At 37.3% G+C, this 27,781-nt stretch overlaps 4 protein-coding genes across 4 annotated transcripts; all 4 read left to right on the top strand.

Annotated features, from left to right (window-relative positions):
* Nucleotides 1-288: 288 nt before the first annotated feature.
* LOC135624767 (E3 SUMO-protein ligase SIZ1-like) lies at nucleotides 289-15,285 on the top strand. Its single transcript, XM_065128694.1, has 16 exons — nucleotides 289-682; nucleotides 2,966-3,046; nucleotides 3,586-3,628; nucleotides 4,562-4,640; nucleotides 4,744-4,903; nucleotides 5,483-5,616; nucleotides 7,264-7,329; nucleotides 8,830-8,917; nucleotides 9,325-9,400; nucleotides 10,485-10,558; nucleotides 10,962-11,069; nucleotides 11,627-11,788; nucleotides 12,420-12,524; nucleotides 12,607-12,687; nucleotides 12,769-13,942; nucleotides 14,655-15,285. Exons 1-16 carry the CDS (start codon nucleotides 659-661, stop codon nucleotides 14,786-14,788), a joined length of 2,589 nt encoding a protein of 862 aa, XP_064984766.1. The 5' UTR covers nucleotides 289-658; the 3' UTR covers nucleotides 14,789-15,285.
* Nucleotides 15,286-16,194: 909 nt separating this feature from the next.
* Nucleotides 16,195-20,340, top strand: LOC135624768 (cell number regulator 8-like). Its single transcript, XM_065128695.1, has 3 exons — nucleotides 16,195-16,577; nucleotides 18,334-18,536; nucleotides 19,820-20,340. The coding sequence occupies exons 1-3, from the start codon at nucleotides 16,286-16,288 to the stop codon at nucleotides 20,057-20,059; spliced, it is 735 nt and encodes a 244-aa protein (XP_064984767.1). The 5' UTR covers nucleotides 16,195-16,285; the 3' UTR covers nucleotides 20,060-20,340.
* An 871-nt stretch (nucleotides 20,341-21,211) lies between these two features.
* On the top strand, nucleotides 21,212-24,572 carry LOC135624766 (small ribosomal subunit protein eS26-like). The gene is made up of 5 exons (XM_065128693.1): nucleotides 21,212-21,297; nucleotides 21,375-21,467; nucleotides 21,704-21,788; nucleotides 21,862-21,992; nucleotides 24,261-24,572. Exons 1-5 carry the CDS (start codon nucleotides 21,295-21,297, stop codon nucleotides 24,327-24,329), a joined length of 381 nt encoding a protein of 126 aa, XP_064984765.1. The 5' UTR covers nucleotides 21,212-21,294; the 3' UTR covers nucleotides 24,330-24,572.
* A 142-nt stretch (nucleotides 24,573-24,714) lies between these two features.
* On the top strand, nucleotides 24,715-27,720 carry LOC135624765 (probable serine/threonine-protein kinase PBL25). Its single transcript, XM_065128692.1, has 5 exons — nucleotides 24,715-25,689; nucleotides 26,066-26,262; nucleotides 26,385-26,574; nucleotides 26,720-27,111; nucleotides 27,196-27,720. Exons 1-5 carry the CDS (start codon nucleotides 25,557-25,559, stop codon nucleotides 27,559-27,561), a joined length of 1,278 nt encoding a protein of 425 aa, XP_064984764.1. The 5' UTR covers nucleotides 24,715-25,556; the 3' UTR covers nucleotides 27,562-27,720.
* Nucleotides 27,721-27,781: the final 61 nt, after the last annotated feature.

Below are 27,781 nucleotides of genomic sequence, written 5' to 3'. Positions count from 1 at the left end.
AAAAGACAAAATCTTCCAACGGAAATGTTTTTGCCCTCCCCTTAACGACCCACCCGCTTCCCCGCCCCGCTCTGCAGTGCAGCGAGCGAACGGGGCCGCCATCGACTCACCTGTCATTCCATCGCTAGCTCCAATCCCGAGGTCGGTAGGTCGTGCGGGGGACGACCAAGGAAGGTAAGAAAAAATCGCTCATCGAAGAGACGTACGCGATGGCGCGGACTCGTCCGGGCGCAACAAACCGGATTTGAATGCGCCGGCCAGGTCCGCCACCCCAACCCACCCCTTTAGACCATCTTCGCCCCTCTTCTGGGTCGCCCTTCATCGAGTTCTAGAGAGCTCGCGCATCTCGACCACCGACTGCGACCAGCGGCGGCGATCTCTTCCACTTAGGTTTCGCGTCGATCCACCACCCCGATCTATGGTAGATCGATCGGCTCCTTCTCCGCCACGCAATCTCCGGCCCGAATTATCCATAGAGGCATCTCCCACGGCTTTGTGCTTCCTCGTTTGTTGGATTGGTCAGGAATCTGCTCCCATGGTTCTTACTTGAGCGAATTTTGTATGATTTCGAGCCTCGGCGTCGGGGTTTTGGTCAATTGGGAAGGCGGCTGTGGTTTTCTCGGTGTTGATTGACGTGCACGTGGAAGGTCTTGGATCGATGGATTTGGTCGCGAGCTGTCGGGTATCTCCCTTTCTTTCATGATTTCTGAATTGTGTATTACTTTCCTTTCTATTGTTTATCTGTAGGACACGATTGAGATGTCTTGTGATGACGAATAGACTGATCCTACGAGGAATAAGGAGCTCACAGTCAGAATTGAACTTGAATTTGGAGTTCTGTGGGAAATTTGTGCATGTTCTGATATAGTGACTTCATATTCTTTTTGACCAGTTTAATTATTGTCCGAAGTGTGTTATCTGATTCCATTTGAGCGCTTCAGTAGATGATGTTTGTGTAAATTTTATATTCTTGACTTCTTAGCCTCTAAAACCTTTAGACTAGATTTCGGTGGTGGTGCTAATGGTTCTTGGTGGCTGCCTGTGATATCTTTAGCAGTTTTACTGTGCTTAATTCTGGTGAATTCGTTTAACTCCAAGTTTCCTCTCTACTTCGCTCTTCTTATGCTTGTTTGTTTGGTGATACATACTCCATACGAGAATTTTTGTTGCTACATAATTACCAACTCCTGGTCGAAAGTGTGAAGTAATATCTTCAAGGTGCTTGTAACAGTGCCTCTGGTCTTTCTGGCAGGAAATCTCAGGCTGGTAACAGTAGGTTATAGTTATTTGATAATCAGCGAGCTTCTTATCCTTAAAAGTTATGGAGCTCTTTCGGACTGCCATTTTTATAATTTAGGTTGAGTTCAGTGAAATGTTTTATCTTCACGCTATTCCATAAGATGTCAGTCCTATTGATTGTTAACACATAGTTCATTTTTGCAAAGTGCCCACTTTTTCTATTAAAAAGGACACTCCCAGTGGACGAGTTCCCACCAATGTAGGTTTTAGGGAGGATCACTTGACTCAAATTTGTTACCAAGATCTGTTGAGTGTATTTGACAACACATTTGAAATGTATTTCGAGGGCCCAATGCACATTTTAAATGTGAATTGATATTTGGTAAATTTTTTCCAATTCGCATTTGGCCTGGATGCTGCATTGCAAATGTTTAAATGCTGATCCTACCACAGGGTAACATTAGCATTTCAGCATTTGCGGGCTGCTAATATAATTTTTTAAATTCCCAAAGTATCTGCTATCATTATCCAAAATCACAAGATTGCCAACATAATTTAGTAAGAAACCAACATGATTTATGTCTTTTATAAGATATAATTCTATTTATTTATTTTTAAAGATTATTTTATATTTATTTATATTTATATTTTATTTATTATATATTTTAGCCATATGAAATTTTTTGTAAGATTACATACATTCATATATTTATTTTATTTATTTACTTATTAACACTTGCGAACAAAATATTATAATATTAGAAGGATAAATTTATCAGATAATATTCAATGGACTTTTGAAGTACAATCTTACCATAACATTTACATCAATGCATATTTAAAAAATAATTTTCATCTATTATTTATCAAACACTCGAAGCATTCCACAATTGCACATTTACTTAAATTTCTTTCGCCAAATGCACAATATAGGCAAAATTTTGAAGTTTTTTAATTCTCTAGTTAGATGATTAAGTTGCCAATTTGTTGAATTTGTGAGACATGCAATAATTACTTGTAACAAATCAAAGGTGTAGACCATCACATTGTAGTGTTATAGATTGGATCTATTACCTAGTTTGCTTTTGTTATGGAGTGTCACCTAGTTGCTTGTGCTATGGCTTAGGCAGGAAGCATCTTGTGACATGTAAGCGATACTCATCCAAACCATATAATGTCTTAAAAAATTATAATTATAATCAGACATATTAACATGTATAAGTGATGTTTATCTTCTATGTGTAGATTTATATGTCTTACCTAAATACTTGAGCTTAGATAATTGTGGTGTATCTTATTCTTATATAGATTGTAGCCATGAACTAAGTTAATTGTAATAAATTTTGTGCTAATCCACAACATTTATTTATGTTTGGGTAAGTTATTCATCGCATTTGATTGGCCATTCTAATCCACAACATTCCCATCCTCTAATTCTTTTATGGATTATGGTTTTAGCTAATTTAATTTATAACAGGCCATGGTTAGTCGACACCTTTCAAGGATGTTATGTTGGTTATTCTTTTTAAGTGGTGTGTTTTTTATGGTAGCTACCTGTGTATGCATGGACTGAGGGAACAGTATAAGTTTTGACTTTGGAGTTTCTTTTTCAGTTGAGACACATGTTAATTTCTTTATCTCTGTATTAATTAATCAATATTTATTTCTTGCAGTAAAAGTTTCCTGTTTACATTTATATTTTTGATGTCTCTGTACTTTGTGTCAGGATAAGTTGGCATACTTTAGAATAAAAGAGCTTAAAGATGTCTTAACTCAACTTGGTCTGGCAAAGCAAGGGAAGAAGCAGGTAAGAGTGGTTTCTCTTTGATACTTTTAATTTTTGAGTACCATTGAGTTGTTTTATTCCGAATGTCATAAATGTGCGAACTTGGCTCTGTTGTGATAGGTGTCTCTTTATGTGCCACAAATGATGGAGATTTGTTGCGTGTTTACAGATGGCATATTTACATCTTTGTCCTGCTTATTTATAATCTCCGTGTGTGTTAATCTGTAACTTATTTGGATTATGAAGTGTTCTCCATTAAGCTTGATATTAGACTTAAAGCATTTTTTTTACTATATGCTTTTTTGTATTCTCATGTCAAATATATATTATAAATTTATAAGAACTGTGTTATCTTTCTTATTATAATTGTTCAGTATACAACAATTGCTATCCAAATAGTTAGTCTTATTTTTTTTGTGTTTATTCCTGGTCAGCCATGCCAGCACGCAAATCTTGTTTTCTTATTAGTCTAATCCTGTTCTTTTTCTTGGTTTATATCATTGCATTTGGTTCTTCTTTGTTCCTCTTTAAATAGGTTTTTCTGATGTTCTGTTATGCAGGATCTTGTGGACAGAATTTTAGCGTTGCTTTTAGATGAACAAGGTATTCCATTACTCAGATTAATTGGCTGTTTCATCATACTTGATCTTGAAAGATACTTTGGTACAATGTGCCTGTCATAATTTTCTTTTGGCACATAGGAAGGAAAACTTAAAGATGGTTGGCATATCAGGCTTGTTTTTGTTTTTAGTTTATATTTGTGGAATTTTGGACATCCATGAACTGAATTACATAATTCAACTTTAGTAACTTTTCTCACATAGTGACTTTGGTATATGCTTTATTTCATTAGATATATTTCTGGTAAATTAGTCAGTCAAAACAGGCATTAGTATTCAGTTCCCTGTTATAGATTTATTTATTTAATTGGTTTCCTTTTGTTGGGCTACATTGTTGGCACTTGGTGTATAATAAATACCTTCTGATCTTGATTTCTGGACTAAGATCTATGGTAACTTTTTTTAATTTTTTGTCGTTGTTGCTGCTGTTTTTTTCGCCTTCTGTATGCCATGTGGTTTTGTTCAGAGTTAGATGAGTTCTGACCTTATACTTGGTCTTTCATCAACATCATATTTTATCAGCTTCTCAGTACATTTTCCACGTTCTGTTGTTGTTAAAGCTCTTTGCGAATAAAATTTCCTAAGCTTTCTGAATATTGTCTTGGATGCTTATGTATTCTTGAGAATCTTGGTGGCTATTCCTGTCCTTCATGAGTTAGTGCATCTGACCTGGTCTCGTTTTCTTTTGTTACAACATTGTAGCACTGATATCTTAGTTGTATGTTCTTTAGTTTTGACATATTTCTCTGTGCTTTATACAAGTTGGATACGTATTTCATGTAAGTTATTGCCAACTGTTATGCTCTAATCTTGTTTCATTGCTTTATTGGCAGTGTCTGTACATTGTTCTGTTTGTATATTAGCTCCCACATTTTATTTTGCATCAGATCCTTATCACATGTCTCTTATTTCACAGTTCACAAGCCACAGGTTTGGGGAAGGAGAAACTTTATAGGGAAAGAAGCAGTAGCAAAAATAATTGATGATACTTATAGGTGAGATCACATTTTCTTTTGTTTATGTTGCCTTGATGTTTAAGATAAGCCACTCGCAACTCTGGATTATTACAGTAAACTTTGTTTTGTTTATCCCTTGCAGAAAAATGCAAAATCCTGGTGCTACAGACTTAGCATCTAAAAGCCACAGTGGTTCAGAATTCCCTCATGTGAAACCCAAAGAAGAAGTTGATTCATATAAGCCAGACATGAAGGTTCACTGCCTCTGTGGGAAATCATCAGATTCTGAATCAATGGTTCAGGTAGTTCTGCTTCTTTAGTCTTTTAATGCCCTTGATTATTTTTAGGAGTTTTAGAGATTGGCAAACCATTTAAATAAGTTTTACATGGTAATATTCAAAGGACTTCCTGTAGTGTTACAATCTTTCTATCCATCTGGGTTTTTCCATGTACATTGTCAAATCTGTTGCTTTATAGTATTTCTTTTCTTATGATCATTTCCTTTGTGATATCACTAATATTTCATCAATGCAAGCCATAATCATCAACTATGCCATCAGTTACTTTGGCTAAATGATTTGATGATCTCTTGTTGTTATTACTCTTATGCTCACACTGGAACTTTTATTTTAGGGTGAATCTGAGATCAATTCTTTATAATACATTCATTTGTTAGCCTTGCTACAAGACAATGCATCAAGAAATACAACTAAAAAGAAGAATTAATGATCCTAGAAAGTTTAACTTCTTTTGATGATCCCTTTTTCATCCCAATCTCAGATGAATATTTGTACAACTGTTTGCTAAATGTTAGAGCTTTAGTTGCGTTATTTTTATCTCCACTTTTGCATAATGAAAATTTTAATTTTTGTTTATTGCAGTGTGAAGATCCTCAGTGTCGAGTTTGGCAACATATTTCTTGTGTAATTATACCTGAGAAACCTTTGGAGGGTGTTTCTCTTGAAGTTCCATCTCACTTCTATTGTGAAATGTGCAGAATCAATAGAGCAGATCCGTATGTCATATTTATCCTTGTTTGTAGTTATTTGAATGTTTTGGTTTATACTAAATTTATATTTGATCCTCCACAATGGGCTGCCAATGTTCTCTAATATTTTGAGTTGTTAACATGCACATGCTGCAATCCATAGAATGCATGTTTGCTTGGCCTTTTGCAGATAGTGTCAGCAGATGTGTTATACAATCACATTTCTTTTTCTTAAGGCGCTGATTTTCATTCTAATTAATAGGTTTTGTTGCATATGACTTGAAGTTCAATTGTAGGCTTTGCAAAATATGTTATCTCCCTTCTTGTAGTGTGAAAATTCTTTACTTTTTCTGCCTGGTCCTGTGTAATGCATGCCCAATTACCTTTTGATCTGGCTGATAATGTTCTTAAATGTATTGGCAAATGTATGTTCTTAACCACTTAATACCTTGTGACTAATATGAATAACTTGATTTCATACAATAAATTTTGAAAGATGATAATTATGACCATTTGCTTGTGACTAATATGAATAACTTGGTTTCATACAATAAATTTTGGAACAATATCTAGTTTTTATTTTATGAACAATATCTTCCTCAATCACTCTATCTTGTTGAATAATTGATCTATGATACTTGAAAATGTATTGAAATTCCTTGTCCATCCAACTAAGCCATATATTTAGGATTACTAAAATTGCATCTCATATATTCGATCTTAGCCTTAATTGTAAACCTTTAGTTTCAAAGGATTATACATTGTTGAAATATAATTAGCACTTTCCCAATGGTTAAAATCAAGATTTAAAGTTGGCACCTAGAATCAGTCCGACTGGTATGAACCAGCATATTGACATATGGTTTGTTGGTATGTGTCGTACTCATGTTTCTTTGTTTCGCTTGGATTGATACAAAACGGCTGGTAGACATTGATCCAGGCATGGATCAGTATGCAGAACTCTCTCATATCGGGTGGTCCGGTCCAATCCAATAAAAAAATAAAAAAATTAAAATTTAGATTAGAGCCCTCTTCTCGCTGGGAGCATAGAACTGGCACTACCATCATTGCCTTTCATCGTTGCCATCCGATGTCACCGTCGTTAACATTCATCGTTGCCTTCCTCCTCAGTGTGCCTCCTCTTCCTCCATTGTCTCCTCTTCTTCCTCCTCCACCGCTTCCTTCTTCTTTCTCCTTTCTCCTCTTCCTCCAACATCCCTCCCTCTTCTTTCCTCTTCTTCCTCCTCATTTTCCTCCATGATACCTTCCTCTTCTCCTTCTTCATCTTCGAAACACCTGTAGGTACCGGCACATCATGTGTCAGTAGATTGGCACCAATCAGTATATACCAGTTGCTCCGGCACAGGATACGGCATTCCCTGTGTGCATACTATCTAGAAGAGGGGGGAGGAGGACAAGAAGAGGAAGAGTAGTACCTGGAGGGTGGGCGGCAGCATGAGGAAAAGTCAGGCTGTGAGCATGAAAAATCCTAAGTCCATTCCCCTTGAAAAAGAAATAATGAACTCAACCCGGGTTAAGATCAAATATTAATATATATCATCTTGGTCCTGTATAGGATCTATCAGTAGGCTTCTTTATTTGTCTATTAACTGTTGTTCTTCGCTTTCGTATCTAGAATTACTTGACCATGATAGTATCAACTATGTCATGCAGATTCTGGGTGACAACGGGGCATCTATTGCATCCTGTAAAGTTTATGTATTCTGGCATAGCTGATGGGTAAGTACTCATATCATCGTTGGTTGTTTATGTTGAAGAACATATATATGCTTGCTTCTGATGTTAAGATCAATCAATAAAATGACAGTTCAACAATTTTCCCTCAGATATATTCTTACTTGAATTTTGAAAATTTTGCCTTAAATAGAGACTTTCTGATTCTGTTGTCTAATTTGAATTTTGCGAAGCTTGTCAAACTGTATGTGTCTAAATATTTGAAGTTTAGGGAATGTAGATGTGAAATTAATTGTATAACAAAGAATTCTGAGGTAGGCAATCTGTCCTGTCTTGAATTTGATATTTAATGCCTTCAACTGAAATGGAAGGATTCCAGAGTAGTGTAGATGTAAGGTCTATGAACTTTTCTTGGAGTCCCAGCTCCTTCATTGGAACAATGATTTGTCAGTCAGTCTGACAATTCGTGTTAATACTTCCTAACAATTTTAATTTACATTTCTCTGCCCTCACCCCTTTTTCCCTTGTGTCTGCATGGTAATAAGGATATGAAAAGATTTCTTGTTTGTTAAATTACTTTCCTCGTATGTTGAAATGTCTGAGTGTCTAGAGTTGTGCTTGGGCATCTCAATAATGAAACATTTTCAAAGGTTGAAGTCACATAAAATTGTAGTAATAAAATGAGGTTAAATTTTGATAGAATCAGAAAATAAAAATGAGAAGAACAAAGCATGTACAGACACCCTTTCATGATGAAGTCTAGCATTATGCACATTTAGTCAATAGAATTGAAAGTATTAGAAGACAAATAAAAAAGAACAGTGCAATGCACCAGGCTTCCACCAATCCTAGGTTAGATCTAGGTACAGTCTTATCTCTGAAAGCAAAGAGACTATATTGTTCACCTAGGTCACAAAATTAACCAATTAATTACGTACCACTCGGATGGCAAAAGAGTTGCAAAACTTTGTTGTCACTATTAATAGCATAAGTATTGTGAATATTGCTGATTGCAAATTTGTGACAGAAGAGTTAATTGGTGCAAGGTTTACAATCTCTGTTTGGTATTTGTTTCGACATCTTGTTGGATTGGTATGGTGGTATACCAACTGAGCCATATGGTCTAGTAACGGTCATTGGTCAAACTGGTATATACTGATACACTGGTGAACTGAAGAATTCTAAGAACTCATGAGTGTTTTTGAGAAGTGTTTTTGTTTTTTTAGGATCTGCAGCTTTTTATATCATGCTTTTTGGTCTATTGGCTAGTGAAGCTGTTTATTGATATGGAGTATCTGTGCTAGTTTTTCCACTTCTAACAATATGTACATATTTAAGTTGGCAGTCTTTCTTAGGATTACCACGGTAACCACGCTGAACTGTCTGATAAAATTTCTGAAAGAAATTTTCTCATATTAATTGGTTGATCTTTGTGAAATGACTACTAGTGCAAATCTGATATTGATATTATCATGTACTTAAACATATTTTTTTGAACATTTCCTGCTTGCTAATTTTGTGGTGGTTATGCTTACATCTTTCCAGCACAATTACAGTGCAGAATGTGGAGAGGACATTTCAGTTGTCAAGATCAGATAAAGAACTGCTACAGAGACCTGAATATGATCTTCAGGTTTGTTTCAAGTCTTCATGTTCTGTTTGATAATGATTCATATAGTAGATGTTGCTATGCATTTTTTTAAATTTACATCTCTTTGGTAATAAATGATGAATTCATGTGAGTAAAAAATCATAAATTGTTTTCTTTAATGTGTCTATTCTCTGCCATTGTTGCTTGGTGTAATTCTCTTATTTGCCTGTTAGTTGTTGTAAAGATTGAATTGTCAACTGTAACTTCAAATCCATGAAATTGTGCAAATGACTGGTGAACGGAAATTATGAATTATTTTACATTTTTTCCTCCTGGAATACAATATCTTATGTTTAGTGCAAGCTAGCATTTTAACTAGCCTTTGTACTGTTACTCATGCAAAGCAGTAAATTACTGGGCATCTATTTTAATGGTCTGATCCTATGCAGGTTTGGTGTCTACTACTCAATGATAAGGTCCCATTTAGAATGCAATGGCCCCAGCAGGCAGAATTGCAAGTCAATGGTATGGAAGATTACCACACTTTGAGGATGTATTATCTAGATTTTTTCATAGCATGTTATGTCAGTATTATATTTAATAAATTCTTTATTAAATTTGGGTTCATAAATCTGAATTTTGGAGGCATGATGTCAATGTCATTTGAATGTTGCACCTTTTCCCATCTCATCCATTCTTTTTAGTAAGTAGAAAACAAGTCACTGCTTCTCTGTGTAGCTTTGTTTCCTGCCTATGGTGTTCAAAATCAAACCACAAAACCCAGACTTTGCTTCCTTCTTGCAGTCATGATTGGATATAAAATAAACCAAACTAAAAAGTTCAGAGCTGACTTGAGAAGTGTTATTCATAGAGCCTTGGTAGTAGTAAAATTTATTATGTATAGAGATGATCTTAGAAGGATTCATAGCGGTCACTCAAGTTTGATAAAGTTGGCTTTGTTGTGTTTCCCTTTAGCCTTCTATGAAGTTGTAGATATTATGTTACTTGTGAATTCTCTTAAGCTTTCTCTATTATAAGGATGAAAGTTAGAATGGATATGCCCCATAATTGTTGTGGTTGTTATACAACCCCCCCCCCCCCCCCCCCCCCCCTCCCCCCCTTGAACCTCGTTCCAGACTCCACATCTGGGTTTCATGGTTGTCTCTCAAGTTGCTGGGTTTTCTGATCTACATCTTTAATTTGAGATCTAAGTTTATATAAGTATTGTTCATTTTAATTGTTATGGACCTATTACAAGATCAATAAGAAAAGCTCAATACGACAAAGCACTAAACGATTAAAGACATACCTAGTTCAGAGTTTGTAGACTTATCTACCACTGTACATCCTGATCCAATTACACAAAATGAATGATTGGTAAGACCCAAGATCAACATATCCTATGAAGTAAGAGACCAAGTAGGTTTACATATACCATGACTCAAAAGCATGGATCAACTAAGCATACACTATTTTTTGTGTAGTAAAATTTAGTCTGCTAGCATTTATATTAAAATAGTACACTACTACTTTCATAGAGATTTGATGATTTGTGTACTTTAGATATTGACAATTATTTATATATGCATATCTTTCATATGCTAAACAGGTGATTCAGTCAGAGTGGTTACTAGACCAGGCTCACAGTTGTTGGGAATCAATGGTCGGGATGATGGTCCAGTGGTTAGTTCCTTGTTTTCTCTGTGTTGCAAAATCTGTATTAATTGGTACTAGCTAGAATTTTTAGTCTGGCCCTGCAGCCAATGCATTTTTAATTTCATTGAATTTTGAGCCTTACAATATTCTTTCTGCAATCATTTGTGTTGTCATTGTCATGGAAAATTATGTCCACTCTGTTTAGGGTAATTGGATATCTTTAATTAAATTTTCCTTTTCTCTTTTCTGTAATTGCTATTACTGAACACCAAATCATGAATCCAGAAAGTCAATAAATTTTTAGAGAACAAGCAACCTGAATATAATGCCAGAAATCTCCTAGTTCTGTAGGTTGCACTCCTTTTGCTTATTTTAGCTCTTCCCCCATATTTAACTCGTTTATTTCCTGCTCTTTGACTTGTCATCTCAGATCACCACATTTAGCAAGGAAGGAATTAACAAAATTGTTTTATCAAGGTGTGATGCTCGTATATTCTGTTTTGGGATCAGACTTGCAAAGAGACGCACGGTTCCACAGGTAATTTTGCTGTATTTACTATATTTAGTAACATACTTCTTTATCTGGAGTCAAATTGTTCATTGGTGATAATACACCTCTGTTCAGATGTTACTTAAGTGGTTGCTAGTTGCTTTATCATTCTGTTATTGGACTTAGTAGCTAGGTATCCATTGAAGACAAAGTCTAGAACTTTTTGTGCTCATCTTGGTAATATATATTTATAATTATTTTGCTAGTTATAGGAACCATGTAGAAGGAGGAAGATGTTTTTATATGTATTGGTGACTTGCTTACATTTATAAGATTACATCTACAAGAAGGCACAGCTGCACCTTTCAACTCATTTAGCATCCTTGATTGTGAATAGTATGTATGATAATCAGAAAACTTTGATAAGAATGTTTTTGATTCAGATGTCGCTTGTTCTTCATGACATGATTTTTTATGCAGTTCCATCAGTTGTGAAGGAGGCAGTCTTTATCATAACTTCTGAATGTCAATTTCTTTGTTTTTTTTTGGTGGTTTTGATGTTAAATCAATTGGTTTTTGTTTTAAGCAACTAGTTCTTCATTTAGGTTCTTAGTCTGGTGCCGAAGGAAGCAGAAGGTGAGACTTTTCAGGATGCTCTTGCCCGTGTTTGTCGTTGCATTGGTGGTGGAGCTGCTACTGAGAATGCAGATAGTGATAGTGATATAGAAGTGGTAGCTGAATCTGTTGCAGTGAATCTTCGTTGCCCGGTAAGTGGAAGTTTGGTTCAACATTATTATATCAAACATGAACAGAACTTGTGGGACAGCATGCACATGCTACTAATTTAATTGGATTGTGTACTGAAGGCATTAAGTTGAAGTTTAGCTATCTGAAACAAAGTTGACCTTGAGACATGCTCATTATAAAAGGTAACATAGGAAAGGATCACATAATCCATGCAATCAAGGTCTTCATAATTATCATTATAACTCAACATCACAGATGTTATCATTATAAGACCTAGTTTGGGAAACAATCTTCTAGGAGAAACTCTTTTAGAAGCCAATGTTTAGCACCCATGAACACTACGTTATGTGTTGTCTCTAAACAATCCATGCCAGTTGATCAATTCTGACATGAAAATATGAAACTTTTGTCCAGCAGATGATTTGATGTCTTGAACTGAATAAGGTTAACAAAATTTTGATCCAAAGTGCTTGTTGTGTGTGACCTTTGTCATGTTATGATTATATTTTATTGCATGAGTACAAATGTCAGCAAGCTGAGTCTCTCTCCTGATGTCCCATGCACCTAATGACAGACGAGCAAAATTTAGTTCTTCACGACTTTCGGCTTTCTTAGAAAGCCAATTGATTTCTTTTCATTATATACTTGCAGATGAGTGGATCTCGGATAAGAATAGCAGGCAGGTTCAAGCCTTGTGTTCACATGGGCTGTTTCGATCTGGGAACTTTTGTTGAACTTAACCGTCGGTCTCGGAAGGTTATGCTTATTCCACGATGCCTTCTCTTTCCTCTGTTATCTTCTCTGTTGTTGCTCAGTTAAATTTTTTGCTTTCATGCAGTGGCAATGTCCAATATGCCTTAAGAACTATTCCCTTGAGAACATCATTATTGATCCATACTTCAATCGTATTTCTTCTATGGTAGGTCTTCCTAGAGCTTTGTTTTGTTACTCAGTTTATTTACATACTGAAGAACACTTTCTTTTCATATGGTGGTAACAGTTGCAAAGTTGTGGAGAAGATGTAACTGAGATCGATGTGAAGCCTGATGGCACTTGGCGTGTAAAGAATGAACTTGAATCTACAGATCTTTCTAAATGGCATTTGCCTGATGGTACTCTATGTGCTATTACAGATGCAGACGTAAAACCTCACTTGGATAATCTAAGATATATGAATGAGAAAAGTCCTTCAGATAGGCGCTTACGTCTGGATTTAGGAATGAAGCCAACTCTAAATGGAAGACTTGAAGACAGTAGGCTTCTGTCCTCTGAGAGTCCTATTCTTGGAAGGCTTGACAATCATCATCAGAACTTAATAAATATGAGCAGTAGCGCGACTGGAAGTTACAAAGATGGGGAAGATCCAAGTGTAAATCAAGATGTTGGGGGGACTTTGGGTTTGTCATTGAACAATGGCCACGAATTTGATTCTTTCTCTCTCAATCTTGATCCAACATATGGGGTTCAAGAAAGAAGTCCTGCACCCGTAAAAGATACAGATGTGATTTTCTTGAGTGACTCTGATGAAGATAATCTTACTCTAATTTCTCCTGAACCTGCATATGACAGTCATCCAGTTGGTAATGATACAATCCCTTTTCCCAACCATCCTGGGGTTTCAGAAAGATACTCTGAAAATACCGGTCCAGAGACAAGTGGAACTTCATTCCTTGAATTATTTAACAATACTGATGAATTTGGGATCCCAATCTGGCCAATGCAAACATGCCCTCAGTCAGGTCCTGGCTTTCAACTGTTTGGAACAGAGGTCGCAGATGTTTTAGCCGATACACATAGTTCCCTTGGCTGTGCACCGGTCAATGACTATGGTTTGACACCAACTAATGACATAGAAGATACTTGTCGAGTGCCAGATCTTTCTAACTGTCATACTGGTACTGGAATGCAGGGAAGCTTGGTTGATAATCCCCTCGCTTTTGCAAATGATGATCCCTCTCTGCAAATTTTTCTTCCTAATCAGCCAGTTGGAGTTACCCTTCAGGATGACTTGATTGACGGCACTGATCTACCGAATGGGATCAATTCTGATGATTGGATATCTCTTAGACTAGCTGCTGGCGGAGGTCATGGCGACTCCGTGCCATCAAATGGATTGACTTCAAGACAACAGGTCACATCAAAGGAGACTCGAATGGACTTATTAGATGATGCTGGTCTGTACCTTCTCACTATAGCTAATTTTGTCTCTTTTATACCAATGACTATATCAGTGTCATGTTTAAATCAATTTTGATCACAGAGACATCTATTATTCTGCAATCTAGAGTTTGCAAGTGATTGTTTTATATTGCTTAAAAAATTAACCTATGAAAGTTCTACATTGGATGATCCTTAAGCTTACAAAAAGTTACACTTTATGTAGTATGACATGAAAATAAACTTTAAAAAGGTGCAATTTCCTTGGAAGAGTATGGGTACTTTTTCACATTTCACATAGTGGTTTAATTATAGTAACATTGGTGGTCCTGTAGCTACTCGTGCAAAAAGCTTATACTTCCTGGTTGGCAAATGCTGAGGACAGTATATAGGGTCCTGTTATTTTGCCGTATGAATTGTGCACTTTGCCTATCTTAAAAGATAAGCCCCCATATGAGCAGACATTATGAAGGCAATTAATCGATATCATTTGCTTTTGGAATGCGATCTTGTCTTTTAATTTCCGAAATTAGTTTTGTTTGATCACACTATTACTTGAACTTCTGTCTTGCCTTTCACATGACTGTATTACTTTGTTGTATTTTTTTTTATTTTAATTCTGCATTGTGCATAATCTTGTCTACTAAGTGATCCAAAGTTCTTTTAGCATATCTTATGGTTGATCTTGTTTTGGCTTTAAATTCCTATCTTCTCATTTTGTGCATGCAGCTTCTTTGCTGTTGAGCATGAATAATAATGAAGGCAAGAAAGCAAATTCAAAAAATCAAAGGTCTGTTTCTCCTGGCCAGCCACGGTCTGTCAGGCCTCGGTTGTATCTGTCAATAGATACTGATTCTGATTAGTGGTTAAGTGGGAATTCAGGTTACTATAATATCTAGGAGGCATTTCCTGCCTGTTGCTGCTTTTGTATCTGATGAGCATGTTGGGTAAAAATAAGGCCAGACAATCTTTGTCTTGATATGAAAAAGAAATCACATCACCTGAGCACAGCATCAGCAGCAGCAGCAAGTGGCTTAGCTAAGACTGCTGGAATTGCCAACTGCAGTATGAATCCACGGATTGGCCTCCATCTGCACCAGGCTCACACGAAACTTTTAATCTGAATTGCAAGCCCAATGTGTGGCTGCAGCAAGTTGTGCTATTAGATTCTATAGGAGAGAGGGATGCCTTCCCTTGGTGTAAGCCATATTGTTGGGTCGGCTCATGTACTGTAATTGTATGATTTAGTTGGTCCAAATTCAAGTGCCCATCCGATTTTGGTGGCAGTTGAAGAGAAAGTTGCTCATGTAACTGACATACCACGAATCCTTAGAAATTATAGAACGTCATAATTTCACGATGAATTGGTGTTCTTGCAGGAATATCGTGATCAAATCTACCTCCGAATCAGATGGTATGAATCATATTTGGCTTTTTTCTGTTTCTAATCAACTTACTCGATGCTGAGGCTGTACATGCAGAAAGGGTCTGTCTCTTTTGACATGTAATTTCTCCACTCGCATTAGGTAAATATTCTTAAGCTTGATTACTGGCAATGATGTAAGCAGGAATTAGCTTCAGTCTTCTCTGTTATCGTTATCCACTGGCATTTTGCTTGAATGTTTCAGTTGGATGTAATTTGATTTTTTGGTTTCATAAGGTGTTGATGAAATCTTGTATTTCCTTCTTGTGATGCTATTTTTAAGGTGTATCACTTGTTGCCAAATGTGATCTGTGGATAAAATTTCTAGCTATTTTCTTGGCGAATGAACAATTGTGCTTATTATTGGTTATCCTTTAAGAGGATTAATCCGTCGTTTGGTGGATGAAAACAATTTGAAGTAAGCTTACATATTTAATATCATTGAATCTAATCAGCATTTGCCTGTCACCAACCTGATCTGACATGCCCATTGATTCAATAATTAACTAAAAACATATAACCTAAAAATGGCTGTCTAAATTATTACTAGTAGGTCATCCATCAAGCCTTATTTATCATCGCAATTTGAGACTTATCACATTATGAAGCCTGATCACAATAGTAATTGATAAATTATAATTTGGAATGCTAAACCGATAAATATAAACCTTTTTTGAACACTTGGAATATTATAGATTAATTATCCATGAAAAATAAGGAAAAGAAAGACTGATCGTTGCCTGGTCAACGGCGGCAATCCTCGATGAGCGGTCAAGATTGAACTCTTGATGACGCCCCACTCCTTTTGTGGCCTTCCGTAAAAGTTTCCAGCTTGAAAGAGCGACCTCGTCGTATAAGACGCGGTTAGATTGCCGTCTCTTCGTCTTCCCTTCGACCCCACGCAGGCGCGTTTGAGATCCCAATCTCCCTGAACCCCATGGCGAATTTGGAATCCAGCGCCCTCCTGAAGCACCCCGACGGCCGCGAGGAGCCCGCCCCCGAGCCCAAGGAGAAGACCCCGGCAGCGCCACCCGAGGCCGTCCCCAAGCCCCAGCAGAAGGCTCCGCCGGCCGCTGTTGCGAAGGGCCCCGCCGGGTGGACCGCGGACGGGCTTCCGGTCGGTCACGGGAGCGTCGTCGGCGAGCCCGTCGGCCGTGTCCAGTGGAATTCCAGCCTCTTCTCTTGCTTTGGCCGCAACGATGACTTCTGCGGCAGCGATCTGGAAGTCTGTATGTTCTTCGACCCTTCTCGTTTCGGTGCCTCTGAGTTTGTTCCATGGTTTGTCTGCGTTTGATCTCGCTATTTCAAATTGATTGATTAGGGTCGTTTCAAGATGGGTGGATTCTCCGTTGGGTTCTTTCTCTTTTCCTGGTTGTTTTAGATAATTGTATCATATTTGTCGTTTAGGATCCTCCATGGTTGGGAAGGTTTAGGAAATTGACCTCAGGATTGAGATAATGGCGTCGAATGGTGCTGATTGGGAACACGTTCAAGATTTTTTTGGGTCATTTAGGCCAATATTAGGTTTATCTACATAGACTTGCATTGTTTTAGATAATATTTTCATACCTATAAGATTCATAATTGTTTATCATCATTGGAAGCACGCTAAAGATTTCTCTGGGGGTCATTTAGGCCATCATTAGGCTTGTCTACGTAAGCTTGCATATTCTGTGTGGAAATTAAATCCGTTGTCTTACTCTTACTCGTTAAGAGTTGTAATAGAGTCCATCTTCGCCGGATTGATGCGGGAGTTAGGATCATAAGATAAGATAATAAAGCTAGAGATAAACACAAGAAGAAAAAGGATACAAGAGAGATGAGAGAGAGAAGGAGACAAGGAGCAAACTCACTTGTTTGGGTGGAAAAATGGGACCAGGTGGAAAGCACAGGTCAAAAGCAATACACCGTGAGTGGTTATATTTCCAAACACTTTGTTCGCCACTAATGCTACTTACTGTTGTTGCATGCACAAGCAAGTTTGTTCCTAATACATCATAACATAGAATCACAAATCACCATATACATGTGGATAAAAATAAACTATTTATTGTATATATTTAGTTTATACCTTAGTGATGAAAAGCATCGAGTTCACCAAGTAACAAATAGGATGTGTACACAAAATTCTAGAGTGACACAGCTCTTTTTATTTATCATACAATACGATTACACAGCTCTATTTTCTTCATTTAACTCTATTCACAGTCAAAAAGTCTCTCTATTTCTTTGGCATACTTGCCTTCGAACCATTTAGGTTTGCTTCATTTAAGCCTTAAAAAGTAGATTTTCTTTTCCAAACATTAAACTAGTGTTACATGGAGCTCACTTTGGAACACTATTTTATCAAATTGAGTAATTGTATATACAGACAAAATGAAATACCTGCAGAGTGTTACATTCATACTGAGAATATTGAAATATAGGTGTTCACATATTCAGCAATTATCAAATTTAAATAATTGTATATACAAATTCAGTGAAAGATCTGCAGAGTTTAACATTCATAGTAAGAATCTTGAAATATTGATGATCACTGTAGGCTCACTTTTGTCAGGATATCTTTACAAAGGGATTAAAAAAAGTGGAACCACTGCATCCGAGTCATGTGTCAAATGATTTTATACATGTTCTCTTCCCTATTTTTTGTTAGTCAATACCTATTTCTTCTAAAGATGATGTCATGAAATGTGGTTTCATAACTTTTCTCAGACAAGGTCTTTTCCTTGTGCATTTATCCCCTTATGTTGATCAAGAGATTAATAATCCATTAAAGTTGGCATTGCATGCTTTTGGAACTAGATAGAGAAGCAGGAAAAAAGCACACTTATTATCTTGCTTTCTATGTCGTTATCTTCTGGTCTTGAATGTATCATCAAGCATCAAAAGCTTTATTTTTTTGTTTTTGTTTTTTGTGAAAGTCTATTTATTTTTGACCTGGTGGTATTCTGGTTACCTCATACTAATGATGGTGGCAATTTACAGGTCTCCTTGGTAGCTTTGCTCCATGTGTGTTGTATGGAAGTAATGCAGAGAGGCTTGGAGCAGTTCCTGGTTCCTTTGCAGATAACTGCTTGCCTTATACTGGTCTTTATGTGCTTGGGAATGCCCTTTTTGGTTGGAACTGCCTTGCACCATGGCTTTCACACCCTACACGGACAGCCATTCGTCGCAAGTTCAATCTTGAAGTATTTTCATTTTCTACTTTGAAAGGAACACTTAATTCATAGCATGCCGCCAGCCTTTCTTTACTGTTCAGTTGCATTTGTGGTTAAATTTTATTGTCATGTGATGAACCAAAGAATATCTTAGTTGCTGAATTTACATCTTCTCTATTAAAGTCAAATGATGATGTTAGCAAATATTCCCCTGACCATTAGTTGATATATCTACTTTAGCCATGCATCATTAACTGCTTCTATGCATGAAATTGAAGTTTTACGTATAAACATAATGGTAAACCCAAGTAGTCAGCATGTCTTAAAAATGATGTGCTGCCTCATCAGGGTGACGGTAGTTAAAGGCCAACTCATTAAAATACCAGTCCCCTTTAAGTTTAGCTGTCTGTATTTGTCCTTCTCTATTTGGCTAGAAGATGAATTTTCAGGAGAGGGTAGTTATAGATAATTATGTTTTTAACAGTTAACTATGTTCCCTTTTGGGGCTATATTTATGATTTATCTTCGGTCAAGGGTGTTAAAGCAGGAGAATGTCATTAATATTTTTTGGTCAAAAGATTGCATTAAAAAAATTTTAGGGTCATTGATTATATGTTTAACTGTTAGATTTATGAGATTGATTACACATTTTAATTTGTTGGGAGAATAACATATGCGTCATAGATTTTGTTGCATTGATATGTTTAAAACACAATTTATCCTATAATACCTACCTTCAGTCTTGGTCTGATTTAGATCATGTCTAGATAAATTCTTTAAATCTAAATTTGGATCCATCCAAACCAACTACTTTATGATTACAGGTTTCTACAACAGTGGGAATACAGAAGACTAAATCATGAGAATTTTTTTTGTCAGAACCTTTCATGCAGTAGGCAGGAATCATTCTGCAGTAGATTGCTTAAAGGAGTATGAAGGATTAGTAATTTACTGGTACATCTTTTTTGCACCGAGGAAAGACTTTCCAAAGGTTGAGATAAAAATTCTAATAAAAGACAAAATGAACTGTGTAAGTTAAATATAAGGGATGTGTTTGCTGATAATAGCAATGACATCATTGCAAGAGCCTTTAATATCCATTTATATCATAATTGTAGGCATTGAGATATACGCATTTGATCCTCGTTTGAGCAGCTAGTAGCATACACATTTTTGTATGTTCTTCATTTTCTATGATTCTGTCTTTGTTTTTCCTCAAGTGATTGTATAACATAGTGCTTTTCTGATCTCTCATCCAAGAAAAAGCTCGTAACTTATTGAAGTTGTCTCTCTCTTTCTGTTACGATATATAGGGTAGCTTTGAGGCGTTCACCAGACCCTATGGATGCTGCGATGGAATAGTTGAGGATGAACAGAGGCGTGAGCAATTGGAACAAGTATGTGACTTCGCTACACATTACATGTGCCACACATGCTCCCTCTGCCAGGAAGGCCGTGAACTGCGTCGCAGGCTGCCACACCCTGGATTTGATGCACGACCAGTCTTGATCATGATTCCTCCCATGGAACAAACCATGGGCCGGGGCGCCTGAAGATCTCAGAACAGTGTAATCTTGTTGGTGATGTGTGATCTATTAAGCTGAACCAAATGTATCACAGACCAGTTTACTGGGTATATACCTGTGTATGAATCTACAGTCTTTGTCACCCTGTCAGTACTAATAAGAGGTCTGTTGTGGTTTAAGTGTCCTTTGATCTTTCTTACTACAACTTGTTATGTCTGAGTGTTTGAGATATATGACTTGTACTGTCTTCACAAACTCAACATCACAATCCATTGTGACCTATTTGGTCAGATGCAGTTAGATCACAATTTAACAGGGGTTGAAGTGGCTTGAATTTAAACATGCATGGCCTGCTTAACTTTTTGGCTGAAGGAGTAATGAAGATAAAGCTGTCATTTGGATGGTTCAGATTGGATTTCCAATTCATAAAGGCATGAACTACTTGTGTAAGGCTAATCTTCATCTTATGCTAACTTGATGCCAACTGATTGTGCTTAACATGTCAAGAGTCTTGTTTGATCCAAAATACTAATCACACCTCCCAAATAATATGCAACAGATGTGAATCTATCTTAAATCAAAAAAATTATCAATTATTCACAATTCAAACCTAAATTCAAGATAAAATTTGTGGACATCCAGAAATATTAAATTCTCAATCACATCTATAAAACTATGTAATTTATAATTATTCAACACAATAACTTTATAAAACTCTAGACTAACTCAAAAATCATTAACCATCTCTTATAAACTCATAAGTGTAAAAATTAGCATAATCATAAAACTAATTATTTATCATAAGTTCTAAATTTTTAGAACAAGATTCAAACTTCAACTATTTAAGTATGCATAGCGTGCTATAATCACTATGTTATTATTTAAAATATAATCTAATTTTAGTTTAAACAAGTGGATGTGGAATCAAAATACTCACTATGTTGCATACATACAGTAATAAATACATACATAAAAATAAATATACAGACATTGTCACATAATAAATCTCTACATATAATGTAGCGTCCATGTATTTATTTGCCAATATAGAAATAGACGGTGGTGATGTGGGAGTCGGACGGTACTGATCAAAAGAACCGATGCATAGGACCCTCTTGAGCTCTCTATCGTCTGATCTTGGATTGGACGGCAGATTTGCCAACAGAGCCACTATATATCCCATCACCGCCCGACTTTTCCTACTTCGTCGTGCTCTCCTTCAGCCTAAACCCTAAGTGGTCGGTAGCAGCGACGCGCCGAAGATGGTGAGCCATCGAAATCGTAGCTTCGATGTCTCTTCTCCGTCACGGATCTGATCTCGATTTCTTCGTCTTCTCTGCAGACTTTCAAGCGTAGGAACGGCGGACGCAACAAGCACGGCCGCGGCCACGTTAACTTCATCCGCTGCTCCAACTGCGGCAAATGTTGCCCCAAGGTTTCATCATCCTTTGAGATCTCTGTCTTTTCTCTCTCCTCTTCCTTGATCGATAGTTGATTTTGGCTGTTTTCTTGGGTTCTTTACTCGAATATGCGGTATAGATGGATGAAGGTTTCTTGGTATTCGAATGATTGGTGGTCTACTTAAATCTTTTCGTTCTTTGTTCGTTCTTCGGTGTTTTCTTGCGCGAGCTCTGTCAATCATTGTGATCGATAACACATTTCTTCTTAAAGGACAAGGCAATCAAGAGGTTTCTCGTGAGAAACATAGTGGAGCAGGCCGCAGTGAGGGATGTGCAAGAGGCATGTGCTTATGATGGTAATCTTCTACCCTGGGCATTTATCATTCTCCTAATTGATTTCTTCGACTCAAAAGGTTTTAATTATGTTAGGGTACATGCTTCCAAAATTATACATCAAGATGCAGTATTGTGTCTCTTGTGCAATCCACTCGAAGGTTGTCAGGGTGAGGTCTCGCACCGACAGACGGAACCGTGAGCCACCGCAGCGTTACAGACGCCGGGTACTGCTTCTCTAAGGATTTATGGCTTTCGTCTTTGTCTTAATGTGTGTCTGTGTAATAATATGCTCGGTTGGTGCTCGGTTTTATGATTTTTATGTGTTTATACCTTGTTTTTCTTATGGTCAACATATTTATCTGCCCTAATTAATCACTATTGCTGGTATTTTATGCAAACATTTTAACTCAAGGAGAATAATAGGATGAACAAACATGAGTTTTTTCTGTGTATACAGTTATCATTAACCTTTGAAGTTGATGATCTTTTCCATATAGTTCACCATTATATATGCTATATATGAGTTGTTTTCATACTCTTAGTTTAGATCAAATGCGTAGACTGTTTTAAATGATTCCTTTTGTAAAACCAGAAATGTATGCCATTAATATTAAGATTGATTGTTCACATGTTAGGGAACCATTCTAAAGTCCTGAAAAATTGGATGTGTCTTTAACAAGTTTGAGTAAATTTTACATCTGAAGATATAAATCTTTCTTCCCCGTCTCATGTGGAGTAGATAATTGTCAACTTATTTGCTCTGATAACTTGAACATATACTAGTTGTACTTGCATTTATTAAGTATGGGTTTTGTCACATTATATATATGCTGGAACTTCTATGCCCATGAACAGAAAGCATCTTTCTTTAGATTTCCCAGATAAAAACGAAATATTTCATTGTCATTGTTTGCTAGTTATAGAACCATCCTTGCTAGGCAGGATAAAAGAAAGGAACATGTGATTTTGAAATGTCATTCTTTCGACATATGTATTTGTCAATTATGTTGGTTAGTAATAAGAGGGAGTGGTGGTCTTACCAAAGTTAACATGTGAAATTAATTCTAAGTACTTTGTTCTTAAATTTTGCTATCCCTCATCCTGGACTTGGGAAGTCTTGCAATGGGGGTTCAAATTCATTGATTTCTAAATGCTTCATGTTTTAATGATTAGGTGGCTTAAGTATGTGGACTAAATTGTAAGACTTACGTGAATATTTGCTTGTAATATAAATTATAAATTAAGTCTTTTATGCTGCCATGTTCTAGGACAACAAAAGGAAATATAAAGGACCTAATACTTCATGAGATTGGCTATGGTGGGTTGTATGTTGTCTTAATATATGGTTCATCATAAAATATTGTGGCCTTGCATGTGCTTAGAAAGAAGAGCAGATGAGTCATAAATCATTGTGGATTTTCATTGTGGCCTTGCTTGTTCTTAGAAAGAGTATAGTTGGAGCATTTCCTTTGGATTAACTGTAAGTCATTTCTTTGTATTTATCATTTTATCAGGCGTAACCCAATTCAGTATCCTCTATCAATAAAATAAATTGGGTACAGAATGGAGATTTGTTGGCCTGGTTTACTTTGTATAGTTTGTGGTATATGGTCATGTATCAAGCAAATGTATGTTACGCCATCTTTTGAGTGCACCAAAATGTTATACATGTTGGATACTTTGTCCAATATTGGCAAATTGTCAAAATGTCATATTCACTCAAAAGGGTAGCGATCGAATTCTTGGGGATGATTCTTCTTTGGAACAACGAAATAAAGGACAGGCCCTTTGTGAAAATCTTGTAAGCTGGAATTTTTGTGAAGAGCTTATTGACTATATCAGTGTGACGAATGGATTTACTGGCCTTTAGTGAATATATTTTAAGCTGGAATCTGTGTGAAGAGTTTGTTGACCCTATTAGTAGCAAGTGTTCATCATTTATTCAAGCAGGCAAGTTTGCCTATGACTTTTAGCCTAGCATATATTTCCGCATGCCAGGTCTGTGTATGGAATTCTCAAGTACTTAGGTCCAAGTATCTATATATGCTATGTTCACCATGGTGCTGTAAAAGGGTCTTTATGCTACAAACAGATTCTCATGTGGTGATTATGATATTAATTTTTCAAGAATGAAAATGTTATCTTGCTAACTGGGCTAAGTGCATTGAGTAGTTTCTTGATTGATGGTATGTTTATATTCAGCAGATTTTGCTTTTGGGTAAAATGTTGGATAATGAACGTTTGAGGCATTATTATTATGAAGAGTAGTTAAATATTATTCTACATGTGAAGCATTGATGCACCATGGGTTTTAGGGATATGCCTTTTATGGTTACTTGGTACTTTGAAATATTATCTGTATATTGTTAACATTATTGATGTGTGTTTTAATCATTGTCTCCCCCTCAACTAAGCTGCACCGGTGTGGTTTTTCCTATGATCATCATATGATGAATCTTTGACTAATTCCATCATTACTACTTGTACTGCAGGATGATCTTGCAAGACCTGGACAAGGTCCTCGTCCCGCTGGTGCTGCAACAAATCCTCCACGTCCATGACGCAGTGGCTTTCCGAGTGGATAGTCATTTTATTAACCTTTTGATTAGCACCTTAGTATTAAGGAAAACTTGCTTTTTATTGGTTATGATCTTTACTTTCTACTTCCAAGACAAAAATGGTCCTTGCTGGAGTTAAATTGTTTTTCCCATTTGTACTTTTTGAGTTGGGTGCATTTTTTTATTATTGCTGGAATATTGTGCCTTTTTTAAATTTCTCTTTAAGTGATGTTTTGAGGTTCTTCATCCTTTTAATTTCTCTTTAAGTGATGTTTTGAGGTTTCAGACTATTTTTGATATTGATGTGTAGTTTGGGGGGATAAATAATGCTAATATAAAATATTATATTAGGGTTTTCTTAGGGTAATATAAGTCAACACTTAAGAGATTAATGGTAAGAATTAATGTTTAACAATGTTAAAGTCAAATAAGAAATTGGTATTGGGTTCAGATGATCTAATTAAGCGTATCGAAATTGTAGGTTATTGGGTTCGCATTTTGTGTTTGAGAGTAACAATATGAATGTCAATTGAAAAAACGTAACCTTTGCGCGAAGCCTAAAATCTTCCTCCAAGCACATGATATTATTTGGTGTTTCTGAAGGAACATTGTACCCTTGCTTTGACCTGCTCTTTACCGAGATCGGGATCCTCTCCAACACGTCTGGATCACTCCTTCTTCCTCCACTTCAACTCTCAGCTGTCCAACGCATTGCTGATATCAGTGGGTGGTGGAGATGTGATGCAGCATTCTAAATGAGCACGACCTACTCGGCTCCGGACAGTAAGCGATTCGAGAGGCTTCGAAACGAGCGTCCTCTTCTTTCCCCGCCAGTTTCTCCGTCACCTCTCGTCCTCGATCCCCCGCCCGCCTCTCGCGGAGTTGAAGCCCGTGTCCAAATCCAGAGAAGAGGCGATCTTTCCTCCCTCTCTCTCTTACGGGAGAACCGCTTCCAAGGAAAATTACCCCTAAATCCTTCTCTTTTTATGAACTTCTAGCTGGTTTGCAGGTTTCATTTGTCAGGAAGACGGCCTTCCTCCTCCTCCTCCTCCTCCTCTCTCTCTCTCTCTCTCTCTCTCTCTCTCTCTCTCTCTCTCTCTCTTTCTTTGTGAGCCTCACCGGGTAATTGAGGAGCTCGGATCACACCGGATGCATCCTCTAGTTAAATCTTTGTCGAATCCAAATCGGGCATAGAACTTAGGGTTTCTTTGGAAGGATTTACTGCCAGAGATGAGCTGCTTTTCTTGTTTTTCATCCCAGGACAAGAGGGCGTCGAGGAAGTTTGATGCAAACGATGAGTCATCACTGGCACCCGGACCAAGAGTGGTTTCCCACAAGAGCACTGAATTGAGCAGAAGACGAGGTGAGCTTCAATTGCTTGGTTGTTTTGTTCCAAGGCTAGTATTTATTTCCCAGTAAAAGCACCGGATGTAGTATCGAATGCTCCTCACAATTAGATGGCTCACTTTTTTCACAATGATGAAAAATTTCATATCTGAATACCATAATGCATGATAAAATTGTCTGACATCTAAGTTCGGATAGAATTTTGCATATCTGCAAACTTACATCCTTTTCATTTCTAAAGCAAATGCAATGTGCAATGCGAAGACAAGAAGGGGGAAAAAAATCAATAAACAAAAATCCCTTTCATCTTATTTCGTAATGCACATGCTTCTCCCTCCATGTCCTACCACGCTTCAGATCAATGTGTGTTAACTTGATCCCTTTTTGTGCAGATAATCACTCACGGATTACACAGAATGCTGCACCTGAAGCATCAACCAGTAAAGAAGCCGGCAATGGTAATATTGCAGCTGAAACATTCACTTACCGCGAGCTAGCATCAGCTACCAAAAATTTCCGCTCTGAATGCTTGCTTGGTGAAGGCGGATTTGGAAGAGTTTATAAGGGGCGCCTCGAGAAGACGGGCCAAGTAATTTTCTCTATATACTGGTCCTCAATTGTCGTTTATGACTCTCTTTTTGGCTTATAGAATTCTCCTCCTCCTGGATTCTATCTCATGTGAGTTCAATCCTATTATTTTCGTCGAAACAGGTCGTGGCTGTGAAGCAATTGGACAGGAATGGCCTGCAAGGCAACAGAGAATTTCTTGTTGAGGTTTTGATGCTTAGTCTTCTTCACCATCAAAATCTGGTCAACCTAATAGGATATTGTGCAGATGGAGACCAGAGGCTTTTGGTATATGAGTATTTGCCTCTTGGCTCCCTGGAAGATCATTTGCTTGGTAAGTTACATTGTACTTAACAAGCTTTTCACCTTTCAGCTGATCTCTTTAAGCACTTCTTTTGAACATACAAAATTCTCTCAATGTTACGTTTGTCATCGGTTTCTTTCATTTCTCACAATGTGTTTGCTAATTGCACATGCAGAAATACCCCCTGATCAGGAACCATTGAGTTGGTATACAAGGATGAAGATAGCTTTCGGTGCTGCCAAAGGTTTAGAGTATCTGCACGAGAAGGCCAACCCTCCTGTCATCTACCGTGATCTCAAATCATCCAATATCTTACTCGGTAAAGATTACAACGCAAAGCTCTCTGATTTTGGACTTGCTAAGCTTGGCCCTTTGGGGGACAACTTGCATGTTTCCTCAAGGGTGATGGGCACTTTTGGCTACTGCGCGCCTGAGTATGTTAGAACAGGTCAGCTCACTCTGAAATCAGATGTGTACAGTTTTGGAGTTGTGTTCTTGGAACTGATAACAGGGAGAAGAGTCATTGACACCACAAAGCCAACAGATGAACAAAATCTGGTCACTTGGGTATGATTTATACACGCTATAGCTACCCAATAAAATTCACTAGATGGTCCTTAGCATCGTTTGGCTTAATTTTGATTTCTATAGGCAGAACCAATGTTCAAGGATCAGAAGAGGTGCTGCAGGCTGGTAGACCCACTTCTTCAGGGGGATTACCCGGAGAAAGACATGAACCAAGCTGTTGCAGTGGCTGCAATGTGCCTACAAGAGGAGGATGCAGCTCGCCCCTTCATAACCGATGTTGTTGTGGCCTTAAGTCACCTTACAGCAGCCCCAACAAATGCTGGAGGGAGCTCTGGTCATCATCATTCTCATTCCATGCAGCCAGAAGACAGAGGGCCAGATGATCATGACAAGCAAGCTGAGAAGATCAATGTGGACCGCCAGCGTGCCGTGGCACAGGCCATCGAATGGGGTTCCGAGTTCAAGGCACAGCTAGCGTATCCATCGTGAAGCTGGATCTTGTTTCTCTTTGATTCTTTTTCCTTTTTCTTTCACATTTGAGGTTATTTTTTTGGGGACTATTTGACAGCTTCCTCAAGTTGATAATACTTTGGATTGCAAACATTCTTTCTTTTGGGCTGTACCAATCTGCTTGACTTGTTCGTGTTAGCATCTGTTGCTGCTCTACGTGTTGTGATATGATACATGGATTCAAGTAGCTTCTACAGGA

This window comes from Musa acuminata, chromosome BXJ2-10 (genome assembly GCF_036884655.1).
Source record: "Musa acuminata AAA Group cultivar baxijiao chromosome BXJ2-10, Cavendish_Baxijiao_AAA, whole genome shotgun sequence".
In the NCBI taxonomy this organism is placed as follows: Eukaryota; Viridiplantae; Streptophyta; class Magnoliopsida; order Zingiberales; family Musaceae; genus Musa; species Musa acuminata.
Note: the sequence above shows the minus strand (reverse complement) of the source record. Positions and strands in the feature narration are given on the sequence as shown.